The following is a 17,608-nucleotide window of genomic DNA, read 5'->3' on the forward strand; positions in this document are numbered from 1 at the left end:
TTTGCAGGCTAGACATCTGGTTGAGAGATTTCCCAGCTATCCTTAGTGATCGAAAACCAGTAACATATGGAGAGCTAAACATTATCAAGCAAACTATCTGCTAAAATACACACTTCCTCAAAAGTGCGCCTATTCCTTTCTTTCCACAACTCCCAAAGCATTGCCCCTCTTGCAATTTGCCAAACCAAGATCCCCCCTGAATGTAAATGCCCAAACGATAGTTGTGACACTAAATCCTCCGTCGAAAAAGGACTAGAAGTCTGAACCCCAAGAAGATTGAAAAACCAATGCCAAATAAAAGAAGCAATCTTACAATGAATGAAGACGTGATTCCCAGTTTCCTTGTCTTCTTTGCACATCAAACAGATATTGGGTAACACCTTACCCCTCTTAACCAGGTTGTCAATAGTTAATGTCTTGTTAAGGGCTGCTAAAAAGAGAAAAGGTTGCACCTTATGGGGAAAAGGCCATTTCCAAATCTTAGCCACAAGAGGTAATGACCATCTCCATCTATCATGGAAAAAAAGCCAGTAACCGAGAAGATGCCATCATTATCAAATTCTAAAATAAGTTCATCTGACGACCCCTGGGAAATATAAACGGAATCCAATAGCCTCAATAGTTCTAACCACTGAAGATAAGTGTCACCAAAATGTCTATCGTAAGGAAAAGAGATACTCCAAACAATATGTGAACCATTGAAATCTACTAAGTCTGCTATCTTAGTGTCCGAGAGAAGAACCTTAGAAAAAAAAGATCTGGAAAAGTAACCTTCAAAGGGATGTCACCCATCCACTTATGATGCCAAAAGGAAATGGAGGCACCATTCCCCACCAACCACCAAAAATGTGCCGCTATCATAAGACGGCATCTAGGGATGGGATTCCACATAAATGAGAAATCACTAGAGCGATCAACACGTAGCCATAAGCGATGCTGATCTCTCCCGTATTTTGAAATTAAAACCTGGCACCAAATTGATTATAGAACATAATATTCTTGCTATTTATTTTATCTTTTATTTTTTTTTTACAATCTTCTCTCAAATTGATACAAACTGACCGATTTCGCTCGATTCACGCTAGGGCCAATGTGGGACCCATTCAGGGATTTAAAAGCCTGTTCGAATCAAGCATGGCATGTTAGGATATGGATATCTCGTGTTAGTATTGACATACTGATATGGATACAAATGCATATCCATATTGATATGTATCCATTATCAAGTATATCAATACTAAGACAAGATATCCATATCCTAAAATGACATTCATGATCGTATGGGTTCAAGTATATTTTCACTTTCTTATTTACAAGGGATTGTACACTATGAGACATTTTTTCAATGTTATAAGAAGGTTATAATTACTCTTAACCACTACATATCCAATTAGATTGTTAGAAGTATGCCACAGAGTTCGAGAATATTTTTTTTTTTTTTTTTTTATCGCAGTCAGTGACACTCTTACAACCACCCGATTTGAAATCAAATAGGCAAAAATAAAATTGACCTCCTTGTATCAAAAATAAATAGTGTCTTTGTATACTTGGCAATGAAAATGTGCCTTATGAATCAACGGACTCACTAGCCCGCAGAATCACAAACATCCATATTTAAGATCAACATCCACAACAAAAGATTCATATTCAATGGATAGGAAAATATTGTAAAATTTTATTTATTTGAAAATTATATTTTATTATAAAAAATTTTTATTTTTTATATTCATGATCATCATAGTCTAGATCATCACTACAAATTTGGATCCACGACACAAATAATGGGGGTTCAAGGGAGCCCTCAAGAAAATAGTATGAGTCAAGGGACTCGTAAAAACCGGGTCCTTTTGCGATTGCAATCAAGTGACGAGTGCCTACAAGGATTCTTAAAAGAGATCAATGGGCTTTGATTTTGGCGTTCTTTTGTCTTTCTATTCACAAAATGTCATGTCCCAATAATTTTGTTGCCAACTAACCAAGGGTGGCAACGGGTTGCGTACGGGTTGGATTTGGCTGGAATTGGATCCAAATTCAGACCTAGATTAGATACGTCAAATATAAAAGTTGGACCCATACCTGTACCTGTCGGGTTCTGGGTTTGATTGGGTCCATTTTCACTCTCACTATGAACTTCTTTTTTTTTTCTTTTTTGTATTATATACCCATATTATTCGCAACAAGGTCACAATAAACCGCCATTAGATTTCAAGTCGTCTGATTTGTTGTTTAATAGTTAAGAATGACTATTAGTTTTTATTGTATACGATCTTTAATACACCAAAACGAATAGGGCTTGAAGTATTTTATCTCTAACAGTTTATGGGTACGGGTCGCATCCAACCGTACCTGGACCCAGACTCGAATAGTGTTCGGATCTAGGTTTTGTACATGGATCCAATATGTTGGGTCTAAATATTGGACCCATATCCGGACCCACGTCAGGTATACCCGGTGGGTCCTGGGTCAGGTCCGAGTCCATTACCACCCCTACAACTAATTAATTAAGGGATTGTATACAATGAAACCATTTACCTTTAATACAAGGTGGTCACAATTCCTTACAACCATTTGATACGAATTTGATAGCTTGGATATATCACAAAATTCAAGAAAATTTGTTTTGAAGTTTGAGCTTGATCGATGGAATAATTGCAGCCATACAACTCTACATCCAATGGTCAAGATTATTGTGACCATAAAAGATAAATGGTCTCATTCCATAATTTCCCATTAATTAATTCGAATATATTTCACACCTCGTCCCTTGAGAGAGAGAGAGAGAGCGGAGTCATAGTAGTGGACACCTAGAAGCTCCCACACCAATAAAACGACGAATACAAATGTCAAGAAACACAAATGAAGTGATTAAAATTGGCAAGGTTCAAGTATTATATTATGAAACTCCATACTTCTTTTATTCTCACAAGAATAAGATCTTAATTTTTAAAAAAAAAAAATATGCATGCAGGCTCCCCCACCCACCAACCCTTCACACAATCCAAAAGAAGAAAAAGCAAAAAACAAAAAACAAAAAACAAAAAAAAACTTACATGACGAATATTAAATGAGCCTCATATCTTCAGTTGCCCACATCTCCATTATTGAGTTCAGTTGACCACATCTCCATTATTGAGTTCAGTTGACCACATCTCCATTATTGAGTCAAAAGTTGGGGTGGGGCGTGGGGTGGGGCGTGGGGGGGGGGGGGGGGGGGGGGGGGCGGCTACATGCATATTTTAAAAATTCATGCATATTTTAAAAATTTGCCTGTGCTCAAACATCGCAAGTTGGGGGGGGGGGGGGCGGCGGCTACATGCATATTTTAAAAATTTGCCTGTGCTCAAACATCGCAAGATCTTATCATTGACATTGCAAAGCCTTTAATTTGAAGTGAACAAATCCTCGTTTGCCACTTCGCATTGCTCACTCTCTTTCTCACTCTTATTTCACTCTCATCCAACTATGCACCACTATCTATTATCCTTTTCTATTTTATATATTGAGCAACTGAAAGTCCCCATTTATTTTGTTGACATGTGTTTTTTTTTTCCGAAAACTGACATTTCTCTCCGTCCCATCTCCACTACGTGACTCGTTTTCATCCTCTCCCTCTAATATTCTTTTTTCTCACATGCATGAATATTAAGCTCTTAATTAATACAATACATGTATTAATTATATTCTTACCGTAAAAACTACTTACCCTTATTGAAAGTTATCTTCTTATATTATACAAATTGAATAAATAAAATATTAATAGTTAATGTCACAATTAATTATAGAATTAAAATACATATTGTCAAATTATAAATTTGTTTATATATTAATAATTTTGTTATTAAAATTATGATAATTATAGAGTATTATTAGTTAATTATTAAATTTTTAATCAATTTTTTAATATGTTATACATTTAATAATGACAATCATATGAGGTCCTACGATTTCTTAATCCTTTTTTATTCTAACCTTTTATTTATTTATTTATTTTAGTAAATCAATGGAAAAATGAAGCCATTTTGTTTCCAAATTTATTCTACTAATTGCTATTAGTCTCTCTCTCACATACACAGACACACATATTAACTACTCTTAATATCATCTCAATTATCCACTATTATCGCTCAACTTTCTATAACTATCTTTCTGTCTGTCTACAATTATTTAAAGCTCTCATTACATTCTCTCCTCCTAGCATATCTCTCTCATCTATCTCCACTACATGTCCCTTCCTCTAACCCTCCCTCTACTAATCCCTTCTTCTCTTATATGAATGAATGTTAAGTTCTTAATTAATACAATACATATATTAATTACGTTTTTAATAGAAAATTACTTACATTTATTGAAAGTTATTTTTTTATATTAGACGAATTTAACAAAACACAATATTAAATATTGCAGTTAATATTATAATTTTGGGTTATGTTTGGGTGCTCATACTATGGAGTAATTTATCATTGTACTCAACAATTTTGGACACTTCTATATTTTTGTTTTGTACATGTAGTATTTTTTTAACAAGGGTATTTTTAGTCATTAGGTGGGTATAACATCATCAACATGGGGTGTGACATCATCCATATTGGCAAACATCGAAAAGTGTTTTGGCCATGAGTGCTTATTTTGACATTTTTTTTTCTTTTTGGATTATTTTTGAAAACCTCAATGTCAAAAATTGATTTTCTTTCTGTACTTTTTAACCTCATTCTGGTGTATTTTTCTTAAGTTTATTTTAAACGTATCTTCATATATTTTAAGATTTTTGTGTTTTTTATTTTTATTTTTTAGCACTTTTTGACTCGGGCATACCCTCGACTCGAACCCATGGCGGAGTTCCGTCTCTAAGTCGTGGTTTGCTACAGTGGCCCGGTCATATCCCTATACACATGTCTAATATTCACGAGGTGCAACTTAGGTCATGACTAATTTTCACGAGGAGGAGGCTTTTTCACTTCTCTCCCAACGTTCTTTTTTCAACATAACATTTCACTATTATATGGGAAAAGTTTATATAAGGTTGCAACTTTAAAATGTAGACTCATATATGCACCTCAAAATTTTATCGGAAATGTTGTTTTAATGTCGAAAAATCTTTTTAGTACCAAAAAAAAAAGTTTTTGAGCCTCGAAAATAGTACATCTTGTAACACATTATCTAGATTGTCCATTTTCAAGTTTTTCATATATTTATAGATCTACTTGATTTTAACCATTTGTAAAATTTAAAATTTTTTACTTAGGTATGAAAATAGATCTTAAAATAATACTAATAATATTTTTATAAAAACTTACATGTTATAATAAAATTTTAAAGTGCAACTTCATTCGATGGTTTAAGGTTACAACCTTATAGAAACTCCACCCCTATTTTCCTTGAGCAAAGAGTGTGGTTAAAACCCCACCAAAAAGCTAAACTTAACATTTTTTATTACTTTAAATTGTCCACTTTTTGCAGGAATCTCAACAATTTCAAGTACAACGAATGAGTGGGACACGACGCCGTAGAAATAGAATTCAAGATGGCAAATTCTTTTGGCCGTTCTGACTTCGAGGCCAATTCTTAATTTTATTGTATTTAGTTGTTAGTGAGTGACTGCACAATGTTATAACCGGATGCTATTTGTATAGAGCCTAGGCTCTAAACAATCAAATTAGAGCCACCTTCTAATAGTATCTGAGAAATGTGGTTTTAATATTAAAAATCTTTGTAATAGCCTTAAAATATATTTTCATATTTATTTATAAAAGTTTAAAGCTTCAAAAATAGTGTAGATCAACAAATCTAAAAAAACTTAAAAATCTTGAAAATTGATGGTCCAAAAATACGTTACAAAATACATTATTTTCAAAACTTGAAATCTCCTTTTTCTCATGTCTATACATCTTCATGCCAAGATGATCAATTTGAAAATATTTGGACATCAAAACAATCTCTTCTAGTGAAATTTTTGAGATAGAGTCAAATTTGATTGTTTGGAGCCTCACCTCGGTATAAACTTTTCCTATTATAACCATCTCACCATTTTATATTCCACACCGAAAAGAAATGGATACATGCTTTGTATCCCAATTTGGACCTTTACTAGGAAGCCGCCCCGTGTTTGACTGGCCACCTGTTTCAAGGGCAGGGAATTTATTTTGAGGGACCAGTGTGGGAAAATTTCCAATCTAATTGTGAGTCGTTCATGTCGAATCTGGATTGGGGCATGGGCAATTCTAACTCGAAAAATCCATAATGTGCACGGGTTCCCTTGATTTTCTATTTTCCTGAAATTTCTTTATTATCCGCAATCTGAATCAGGCAATATGAATCAGAATTAAAAGATCGAATGTAGGCTTAATACGATTAAGTTGAACCCCAATTCTATATTTTAAATCGCTGGTTAGGTCTCTTTTATGTGATCACCGCATACCAATAGAATAGAGATGAAGAAGCAGTTAAGATTAACGGCTAAAGAATACAAAAAAAAAAACACACTTTAAATATCTTGAATCGATAATCCAAAACAATAGAGTGAGCTGAATGGGCAAAGTGAAGATGTGCAGCAGGGGTTTCATGTGAACACCGCATACTAATAGAAACATATAAATATGGTTGGAAGTAGTGAGAAAATATATGAGGACTTATATCCTTAGTGAGCGTATGACCCTTAATAGAATAGAATAGTGAACCATAATTCATATAGCTAATCCCAATTAACTAGAAAAATGCTCTGATAATGATGATGATATTGTTACTAAATTTATATATAGATGGTTGTATGCATATATCAGGTTTGTATGAGGTGTGGCCCCAATACTGCACCTAAAACCAATACGAGACAAAGTACCTATATTGGTAGGATAAATGGGTCAGATGGCAGGCCCGACCTTAAAAAATCCTAGGCCTAAGCCACAAAATATGGCCCGAGGGGCAGGATGCATCGGCCCAAGGGCCAAACAAGGCCAGGTGTGAACCTTCTTTCTTCTTATTGTTTCTCTTTTTTTCACTTTGGATATATTAAGCCCGGCGGTATCCGGCGCAACCCCGACATAGCGAGGGCTAGGGATTGGCCATTGCTGTATTGGTGCCGGTCCCACAATTTTTTATGGTGCACCATCACCACGTGTTACACTTCCAAGAAATAAAAAATAAAAAATAAAAGAGCCCGAGGGCCAATAAAGAGGTGAGCAGGGCTCGCCATGAATAAGAGACCAAGCGTCAAGCATCATAGAGTGAATAGAGTTAGAAAGCATCGAGAAAAAATGGCGCCCTCCATTGATGCAGCTCTAATTCAACCCGTAGAGGCTCGTCCATCCATAGGTTCAATCATATACTTAGAAAATGCCCCAATAATCGACCTAGCTCCACTTCAATTGGCATTTTCAGATCAAAATTCCTCCAAGGAGGAAGCCATGGCTAGTATAGCCAAACAAGTGCACAATGCCATGAAAGAGTGGGCCTTCTTTGTGGTAATTAACCATGGTGTGTCGCCTGATCTCTGGTCGAATCTGAAGAAGGCAATGGCTGGTTTCTCAGCTTTGCCATATGAGGAGAAGAAGAAGGTGGGTAGAGATATAAGCAACCCTTGGGGTTACAATGATAAAGACCACACCAAGAATGTTAGAGATTGGGTCGAAGTCTTCGATTTTATGGCAGAAACAGAGGAGCTCGAGATACCGGAAAACATGGAGCCAGACTGTAAGGAGACCAAGATTATTAGGAACTTGTGGCCGGAAAAGCCAGAGGATTACAAGTAATGGACTCTGTCTCTCTCTTATTGTTATGCTCATCCTCTCTATCACACTTTCTTTAATGTAATTAAGCACATTTTCTCTCTAATCCCTGTAATTCTCCCTCTCCCACAGGCAAATATGCCAGGACTTCGCCCAAGGGACCTTAAAGTTGTTGTATCAATTGATGGAGCTCATTTCTCTTAGCTTGGGTCTCCCATCTGACCGACTGCACCGCTATTTCGAAAAGAGCACTTGCTATGTTCGCACTAATCACTACGCACCGTGCAGTATCCCAGAGCTGGCTTTGGGCAAAGGACCTCACAGAGATCCAACTGCATTCACCCTTTTAACCACTGATGAGGTCAGTGGATTCGAGGTTCAACGAAGATCGGACAGTCAGTGGCTAAGGCTTAGGCCCATACCCAACTCCTACATCATTGTTGGCGGTGATGTCGTTCAGGTATGCATTAACAAATGGATGATGCGGTTTTCTATTAGGCTTAGGCGTTACAAAAAAAATTATAAAAAAAGAAAAACTTTATTTCAAAATATTGTTCAGAACACACTTTTGACATGAGAAATCTCTATCATGGCTCTAAGATAAAATTTCACTACTGATTATGACAATTGTAGCTTAGAAATGATACCAATCTTGCTGGTATTTATGAGACCATAATGCTCAAGGTCGAGATGATCAACTTAAAAGTTTTCTGATGCTCAAGGTCGAGATGATCAACTTAAAAGTTTTCTGATGCTCAAAGTCGAGATGATCAACTTAAAAGATTTTCCTCAACAAATTATTTGGATAAAAAAGTTGCACGAATGCTTTTTTACTCACCCAAAAAAAACAAATTATTTGGGCATATATTATGCTCCCACATGAGCATATATTATATACTTTCTCCATCAGACAGAAGACCTACTTTGGACATTTTTTTTTAATGATCTGAAATTTTGAGAACCACCTAATAATTAATAGATAATTGTTTCAAAATAAAAAATATTAATTTCGAGTTTTATAGCAAACTTGATATCGCCCCCAAAAATTGGCCAGTTTCTATTCTATTTTGAGACATTACATGTTTTTCAAGCCCATCAAGAGTATGATTTGGAATTTTTTTTATTGAGGCTAGTCTACAAGATTTAAATTCTAAAATTTGGATTTCTAAAAGTGCTCCTAAATTGAGTTTAACACAAGGGAGTAAATAAAAAATATGCTCCTACATGAGCATGAAATCTTTTAGCAACAACTTATCATTTACTCATAGAGAATAAGAGAAAGACGTCAAATTTAATAGTCGAAGGAGAGAGAGAGGAGGTAAAAATTATGAGGGAATGGTTATATGGGGAGTGAGAGAGAGGTCAAAAACATAAGACCGCAAGGGTCTGGAGGAAGGAAAGAAAGGAATGAGACAGAGATTAAAAAAAAAGACGCTACGGCCTATAGAGGATGTTGGCCAATGGGGATAACCGAAATAATATGTATAATACATTTGAAAAAAAAATATGGAACTAAGAAAAACTGCTAAAATAGGAAATCACTAAACCACATCACAAATAACATAGACCACACACACAAGTAAAAATAGATTGCACCGAAAATGAGTTACATCAAAAAAACAAGGACAATAAAAGGGAAAAATTTAAAAGTTAGTGACATCTATAGAAATTATCTACAAATAAAACTCAAATAGATTTTTCTTACCTCAATACCACCATTAATCGACTCTTCTTCGTCACCGTCAACCATCATCGTTGCCACAAAGAAATGCCAATGAAATCCAGCCTAATACAAAAGAACAATGGTGCTAGAATTTATGCAAAAAAAAAAAAGCGCCAAATCTGTACCTCTGGCAACTTCTCTACACTTCCTTTTTATGTTTTCTCTCTCTAAAATTAACTTTTATAGGCCTCCATAAAAATCCATTCTTCTATGACAAAAACATCTCCTGAACTTTGAGTGATTGTGCATGACAGGAGATCTAGTTTGCTTATTTATTGTCAATTACATCTCGTTCTAGGAGTGAGAATGTTTTATAACTTTCGCAGGTATGGAGCAATGACATTTATGATAGCGTAACCCACAGAGTGGTCTTGGATTCCCATGTCGAGAGGTTCTCAGCCATCCTTGCGGCCGTACCTTCTTACCATGCCATTGTGAAGCCATTAGAGGAGCTGGTTGATGAAAAAAACACTGCAAATTATGGTGAATACAAATGGGGTGAATACCTTATGTCAAGGAGGTTCAGCAATTTCAAGAAGTTGGACAAGCCTGTGATTGAGGTTGCAGAATTTAAAAAGTCCAAATAAGCCACTCTTATAGAAGTTTGTAACGCTTTATGTTCTTGCTTGCTTGCTCTTGGTTTCCTTTCTGTGTTTCTACTTGTAAGTTTGTTCGAATAAGTGGCCTTTGATCCACAAACTATCTCTGTCCCAACTATTATTGAACTGTTATGTAAAATAGCAATGAAATATGGTATTGGTATCATCCTATTGCATTAAGGTTGATAATATGCATTTCTCTCTCTAATTTATCTCATAAACATCTCTTTCTCTCATACACAATATGCATCTCTCATCTCTTCATACACAACATGCATATTTATCTCACACTCTCTCTCTCTTAAGGCGCTAATAATTCAAGAATCTTAAAATACGAAATGTTCTATTTAGAGGTGAAAGTTATCGGTCAACCTATTTTTTAAATTTTTTTTAAAATTGCCCCTTAGGCCAAGGACATTCGAGAACCGAATTTTAAATTTTTTTTAGTTTGTTTTAAGTAGGGTACTACCTTAAAGCTTGGGGGCATTGCCCTTTTAACAAAAATAAATTAAAAAAAATAAAATAAAATTTGGACCAAAGATTCCATCTTCAGACTGGAGAACGATTTTGAAAGGGTGCAGTTGGCATACAGATGCATCCATAGCTGTAGAGGTAACGTACGCCTTCAAATTTTATCATGATATATAATTTTGATGTAAAATGTTCTTAGGATTATCTCCAAATCTATTTTTATCTCTAATCATAAAATTTTAAATTTCAAAAAGGTTAAAATCGAGTAGATCTATAAACATATGAAAATGCATATTTTTTTAGACTTGAAAAATGCATATTTTTTTAGACTTGTAAAATGCATATATTTTTTAGACTTGAAATCTTTTTATCTTTTCATGACATTTATCTCTACGTCGAATTGATCAATCAAAGGGTTTTTCAACATTAAAACGACTTTTTTCGATGGATTTTTGAGGTGCATCCGTAGCTTTACATTATAACGTTACAAGCTTATATAAACTTTTTCCATTTTGAAAAAAATTTCAAAAAAAGAAAGAGGAGTTAATCATGTGTATGGCGCAGCAGCACGTTATCTTTCCGTGTCGTGTCATTTCTTTATCTTTGCCTATTGTGCATTGTAAATATAATACATTTAAAGCTCAACAAGCCCATATACCGTACGATGAAACAATTTACAGCTCTCTTATGCCTACGGTTGGGACCTCGAAGTCGAATAATTCATCCACCAATGTTTGAAATTCTCGATGGGCCTGGCGAAGTGGTTGTCCGGAAAATCGGTTTGGATTGACAATTGCCCTAAAAAAACAGAAAAAAAAATGTTCAATTTCTTTAAACTCTTATTTTTAAAGTTTCCAACGATTTAGCTTTGTTGAATGAAATATTAACAGTCTATCAGAATATCAAGTAATAGATGTTTGTCGAAATATAACTATGTTTTCTTGTTTAATCCTAAAAATACTAGCTAAATGATTCACGTGAGATATGTCCTTGGCCTAAGGGGCAATTTTAAAACAAATTAAAAAAATAGGTTGACCGATAACTTTCACCTCTAAATAGAGCATTTCGTATTTTAAGATTCTTGAATTATTAGCGCCTTAAGAGAGAGAGAGTGTGAGATAAATATGCATGTTGTGTATGAAGAGATGAGAGATGCATATTGTGTATGAGAGAAAGAGATGTGTATGAGACAAATTAGAGAGAGAAATGCATATTATCGAACTTAATGCAATAGGATGATACCAATACCATATTTCATTGCTATTTTTACATAACAGTTCAATAATAGTTGGGACAGAGATAGTTTGTGGATCAAAGGCCACTTATTCGAACAAACTTACGAGTAGAAACACAGAAAGGAAACCAAGAGCAAGCAAGCAAGAACATAAAGCGTTACAAACTTCTATAAGAGTGGCTTATTTGGACTTTTTAAATTCTGCAACCTCAATCACAGGCTTGTCCAACTTCTTGAAATTGCTGAACCTCCTTGACATAAGGTATTCACCCCATTTGTATTCACCATAATTTGCAGCGTTTTTTTCATCAACCAGCTCCTCTAATGGCTTCACAATGGCATGGTAAGAAGGTACGGCCGCAAGGATGGCTGAGAACCTCTCGACATGGGAATCCAAGACCACTCTGTGGGTTACGCTATCATAAATGTCATTGCTCCATACCTGCGAAAGTTATAAAACATTATCACTCCGAGAACGAGATGTAATTGACAATAAATAAGCAAACTAGATCTCCTGTCATGCACAATCACTCAAAGTTCGGAGATGTTTTTGTCATAGAAGAATGGATTTTTATGGAGGCCTATAAAAGTTAATTTTAGAGAGAGAAAACATAAAAAGGAAGCGTAGAGAAGTTGCCAGAGGTACAGATTTGGCGCTTTTTTTTTTTTTGCATAAATTCTAGCACCATTGTTCTTTTGTATTAGGCTGGATTTCATTGGCATTTCTTTGTGGCAACGATGATGGTTGACGGTGACGAAGAAGAGTCGATTAATGGTGGTATTGAGGTAAGAAAAATCTATTCAAGTTTTATTTGTAGATAATTTCTATAGATGCCACTAACTTTTAAATTTTTCCCTTTTATTGTCTTTGTTTTTGGATGTAACTCATTTTCGGTGCAATCTATTTTTACTTGTGTGTGTGGTCTATGTTATTTGTGATGTGGTTTAGTGATTTCCTATTTTAGCAGTTTTTCTTAGTTCCATATTTTTTTTTCAAATGTATTATACATATTATTTCGGTTATCCTCATTGGCCAACATCCTCTATAGGCCGTAGCGTCTTTTTTTCTAATCTAATATACTCTATATTTCCCAAAAAGTTGGTCAGCTCATTGAATCTTTATTCTTATTTATAATTGGGAAAAATATGTACGAATCGATTTTCCACCCCTTTTATTATTGTCTCCTCCGTATTTTCTCCAAAGTTGTGCAAATATGGAGGAGACTGTCATAAAAACGGCAGGTTTAGGGAAAATGTAGAGGAGACCGTAAAAAACAAGGGGTAAAAACCGGCGGTTATACATTTAAAAGAGTTTTGATCGTGTAAAATAGTTCTCAACATTGTTATGAAACATGGCTTCAGCCTCGGACTCCACCCCGACTCAAGTTGAGTTACTCCGCTAAGTTCGAATGAACATGGCTTAGTGCTGCATAATGTCAAATCGGCCCAAAAATCTAACAAATTTACAAAAATTATTAAAAAATAGAACAACAAAGACTAAAATAAGTAATAAAGATCGATGAAAGGATATAAGATATTGAAAATTCTGCAAAACATAATTTATTGAAGAAATTGATCTATATCTTAAAATATTCCAACAAATGAAAAATTAAAAATTAAAACACATAAAAAAATTCGTAAATCATCATAAAAATCCCTAAAATTCATACATAAACATATTTATGAATTATATATTAGTGGTTCTTAAATAAAATTTGTGACTTTTCAATAGATTTTAAGAGGGGTGAATTGGGCAAATACACTCACTTTGGCGGGGTCACGACGCCGAGTCGACTCAACTGAGCCCCTAAACACGGTGTCTAGAACACCTAAAGCAGGTTGGCTTTTCTGTGACGATGGTTCAGGCTTCACCCTTTATTAGTGGCTCTAGCGGTGCTTTCTACATTTTTTTTCTTCAAGGATGAAGTTTCTATAGAGCCAAGGGCGTTATGAAACAAAATAAAGCCTCACTTCAAATCCTGATCTGGAAAGCATTTTGGATGTTGAAAATCTTCATGATAGATCTAAAATTAATTTTCAACACCGACAAGGAAATTTGAAACACAAAAAATGGTATAGATCTTGTGCACTGAACATTTATTTTTAAGGCAAAGTGGATGGTCTAGATGTTTTGTCGCAATATACATTAGTTTTAACATTAGTGTTCAAGCTGCTTGATTTCAAGGTTTTTCAATACTTAGAACTGCAATTTTTGATGAGCTATGAGACGAGGCTTTACTTATTTTGATAGGGCTGAAGCCTAATCAAATTATTTTCTTTTCTTTTTTGGGGGTAAATTATTTTCCTTTCTTAAAAATTTTATTGTATAATTTTGTGTATTTCATTTTGCTTTCTTTTTAATTATGACCATGCTTTTTCAACATCATAAATATTCTTTTCTCATACAATATATCATTTTATATATTTCTATTTCACTTTTTTTAATATGTACTTTTTGAGCGTCAATATATTTTGTGAGGTTTTTCCAATATGTATTTTCATTTATCATTTAGATTTTCGTTGCCAAATTTTTTGTTTTCAACTAGATTGTACAACCTTTCTCCAGGTGGTACTGCGTCCACATGCTGTGACGCTTACACAAACCACCTTTAGTGGTTGAGATTGAACCAACCTCATCCAAGGGTCAAAATATTTTTTTTGGTTTAATGGTTTTTTTTTAAAATATAAATATGAGATTTGGGCTTTAGCTTCTTTTTTATAAGTAGAATTGAACAAAAATAACAAAAAATATTTTAAATAAAAAATAATGCTCAAAATAAATTTAAGATTATTTTGATTATTTTTTATCTAAAATATTTTCATTATTTATATTTATAAAAATAAAATTTGAGATCAATTTTTTTGCTGGCCTCGTGAAATCTCAACCGGTACGCATGTGCACCCTTCCACAGTTTTCCTTGTCGGTTAGACGGTGTGGCAAGCCCGATGCACATTTCAAGAGTTGAGCGCCTGTACTATGCTCCCGAGGGAGCAGGCTGTATGACTTTTCCTCAAGAGGAAGAACTACTTTGGAGGAGTTTTTCATAAGGAATTTTGGGAACCATTTGAGAACCACCATATTGTTATTTTCCAAAATAAAAGGTTTGGATTTTGAGTTTTCTAACTACTAAATCTCACTATCCAAAATTGGAACCTCACCTATTGATCTCTGGACATCAGTTATTGGGAAAATTTTTTTTTTTTTTAAATAAAGTTAATGTGTAGGCTGAAGAGGATACGTCCCCAATATTTGAGTCCTCAAAATACTCATAAATTGAGTTTTACTTGAGAAATTAAATGGGTAGTATGGTTGTGCTGAAGGTCGAAATCTTTTGGCTTAAGAGTTCATGTGGATTATCATAATATGTGTTGTGCCCGAAAGCTCTAGAACCTGACAGATTGATTTTCGGCAGATAAAGGGCGAAAAAAATAGAACTAATAACAATCAAATAACAAGCACAAAAAATAAAACATGGAAAAATAACATATGAAAGTAAACTAGAATTTATGTAATTCAATACAGATGTAATAACATCCAAAGGAGAAGACAATCGACAGTTTTCCACTAATTAAAGAAATAAAATTACAAGACACTTAGAGCGAACCAGATACAAAATCTCTCATAAAAGATTTTCTCTACACATTCCCAAAGTTTCCTTCGCTTTTACTTATTTGTCTTGTGTGTTTCTCTTTTTACAAAACAATTATAGCATAGAGGAAACCCAAAGCACCCTCTTGTGAGGCCTAGTTTATTCTTCTTTTTTAAAGTGATAAAGCTAATCCTATAAACTCCTTTCCTTTAATGAGTTTCTTGGGTAATTTAGAAAAGTTCTTTTTACGTGTGGATAGTGAAGAGTTTCAAATTTCTCTGAAGAGACTCAGTGTATATTAATTGATATGAATATACAGCTTTGTCTTTTATAGACAAATTACAAATGAGAAAATAGAAGCTAAGTCGTAGACATCTAAACTATACCCAGACTTACTATAAAATGCAGGACACAATATCCTACCTTTCTCATATTTACTAATTACAATATACACCTTCTATATTAACCGTATATACAATATATACTTTCCTTTCACACTCTCCCTCATAACACAAGATGCTATGAAAGAGAGCAGCTAGAGTTTGAACACCAAATCGAGAAAACGAGCAATTGGATCTTCATGTGCATACTCAGATTGCTTGATCAACATGAACATAAAGCAATGAAGAATCAACAAGCCTCTAGAACATATGGTTTTAGGAACTCTTGAAAAAGATCAAACAGATCAGATAGTCGAAACATGACTCGACATAGAAACAGATCAGAGAAACACTACTCCATAAAGAGACAGATCAGAGAGTCGAAACACGACTCGGCATAGAGATAGATCAAAGAAACACGACTCCTTAGAGAGACAGATCAGAGAGTCGAAACACGACTAGACAGAGAGATAGATTAAATAGTCGAAACACGACTTGACAAAGAACTCAGATCTAAAGTGCAAGTTCAGATGATGAATGGACGCAACAAAGATAACCTTTCTCTGATACCATGTGAAGAGTCGCAGTTTTCTCTGAAGAGACTCAATGTCCATTAATTGATATGCATATACAGACTTGTCTTTTATAGACAAATTACATATGAGAAAATAAAAACTAAATCATAGATGCCTAAACTATACCCAGACTTACCATAAAACAAAGGAGGACACAATATCCTACCTTTCTCATATTTACTGATTATAATATGCACCTTCTATATTAACCAGATATACAATATATACTTTCCTTTGACAACCTTTTGTATCCTTTATTATCGGTTAGTGTTATTTTTTCAAAAACCTTACAAAGAGTACCCCTCCCCTAGCAGCATTTTTTTTTCCTAAGTTGGCCTCCTTTTCTATTTTTTTCACAACACCAGAGGGGCTACTTTGTCCTATTTGGTGTTCAGGATACCGGATATATAGTGCTTTTGTTTTTTGTCAGTTCGGTATTAGTCATACCAAACATTACTCGAGTGAAGTCGAACTTATATTCTAATATGTCCAGTGTTCGTAACAGACATCTACTCGAATGCTCCATTTGGCCTTTTCCCTCTATTCTCTCTCTCTACCTAGAGCTCTCTCTCTCTCTCTCGGTCTCTGCAGAGCGACTATCTAAAGCTTTCACATCGGCAAACTGTTGCTATGCATCGAGTGCTAATCAGGTAGGATTCATCTCCTTCTTGCATTCAATATTTTTAATTTTTTTTGTAAGTTACCATCATTTTTGTACATAATTAATAGAAGTTTCTTACTTCATGGCAAATATTGATTAAAAATGATAATGATAAAAAAAAAATCCAAATTTAGGTAGTTTTGGACCCCGAAACCAGAATATGTCATTACTTGTTTAAAAGGTTCAATATAACGCTCATTGACCCAAGAAACCTCCAAAACCAGATCTCAACCAAAACACTTCAATATTTGAAGATTGATCAATCTAGCAAAGCCTTTGACAAATTGGTTCAAAAGGTCTATAAATAATGATGATTTCAACAAAAAAAAGTTACAATGACTAAGACAAATAAAATGAAAATATATTTGATGGATTGCAAATTAGATGAGTAAATGTTCGCGTAGATCTGAGACCTCGGACATCTGCTTGAGGCTATGAGAAAGCTCCCAGAAGAGAGAGAGGGTTAACCCACAAAATTGAAATAGGCTCGCCAATGGGCGCACTCACTTTTTAAGGGGATGCAAGCAACTATCCAATACTGAAAATACCAAACACCGCACGTGGCGTAAAACTACCGGACAAATGAGTTGTTTGTCTTAAGGCAAACGTTGCCTTTAGTCCGGTGAATGAGTTGTTTGTCTTAAAACAAAAAGCTGT

General features: G+C 34.5%; 1 protein-coding gene across 1 annotated transcript; it reads left to right on the forward strand.

Moving 5' to 3' along the window:
* Window positions 1-7,190: 7,190 nt before the first annotated feature.
* On the forward strand, window positions 7,191-10,206 carry LOC18446760 (protein LATERAL BRANCHING OXIDOREDUCTASE 1). Its single transcript, XM_088856727.1, has 3 exons — window positions 7,191-7,738; window positions 7,851-8,178; window positions 9,768-10,206. The coding sequence occupies exons 1-3, from the start codon at window positions 7,248-7,250 to the stop codon at window positions 10,026-10,028; spliced, it is 1,080 nt and encodes a 359-aa protein (XP_088712853.1). The 5' UTR covers window positions 7,191-7,247; the 3' UTR covers window positions 10,029-10,206.
* The last annotated feature ends 7,402 nt before the right edge of the window (window positions 10,207-17,608 follow it).

This window comes from Amborella trichopoda, chromosome 13, assembly GCF_054954075.1.
Source record: "Amborella trichopoda isolate Santa Cruz 75 chromosome 13, AtrichopodaSantaCruz75HAP2 v2.0, whole genome shotgun sequence".
NCBI lineage: Eukaryota > Viridiplantae > Streptophyta > Magnoliopsida > Amborellales > Amborellaceae > Amborella > Amborella trichopoda.

Coding starts and splice junctions, on each gene's coding strand:
- LOC18446760 (XM_088856727.1), top strand. CDS start 7,248: ATGGCGCCCTCCATTGATGCAGCTCTAATTCAACCCGTAGAGGCTCGT. Junction 7,739..7,850: donor GAAAAGCCAGAGGATTACAA/GTAATGGACTCT, acceptor CCTCTCCCACAG/GCAAATATGCCAGGACTTCG. Junction 8,179..9,767: donor TTGGCGGTGATGTCGTTCAG/GTATGCATTAAC, acceptor TAACTTTCGCAG/GTATGGAGCAATGACATTTA.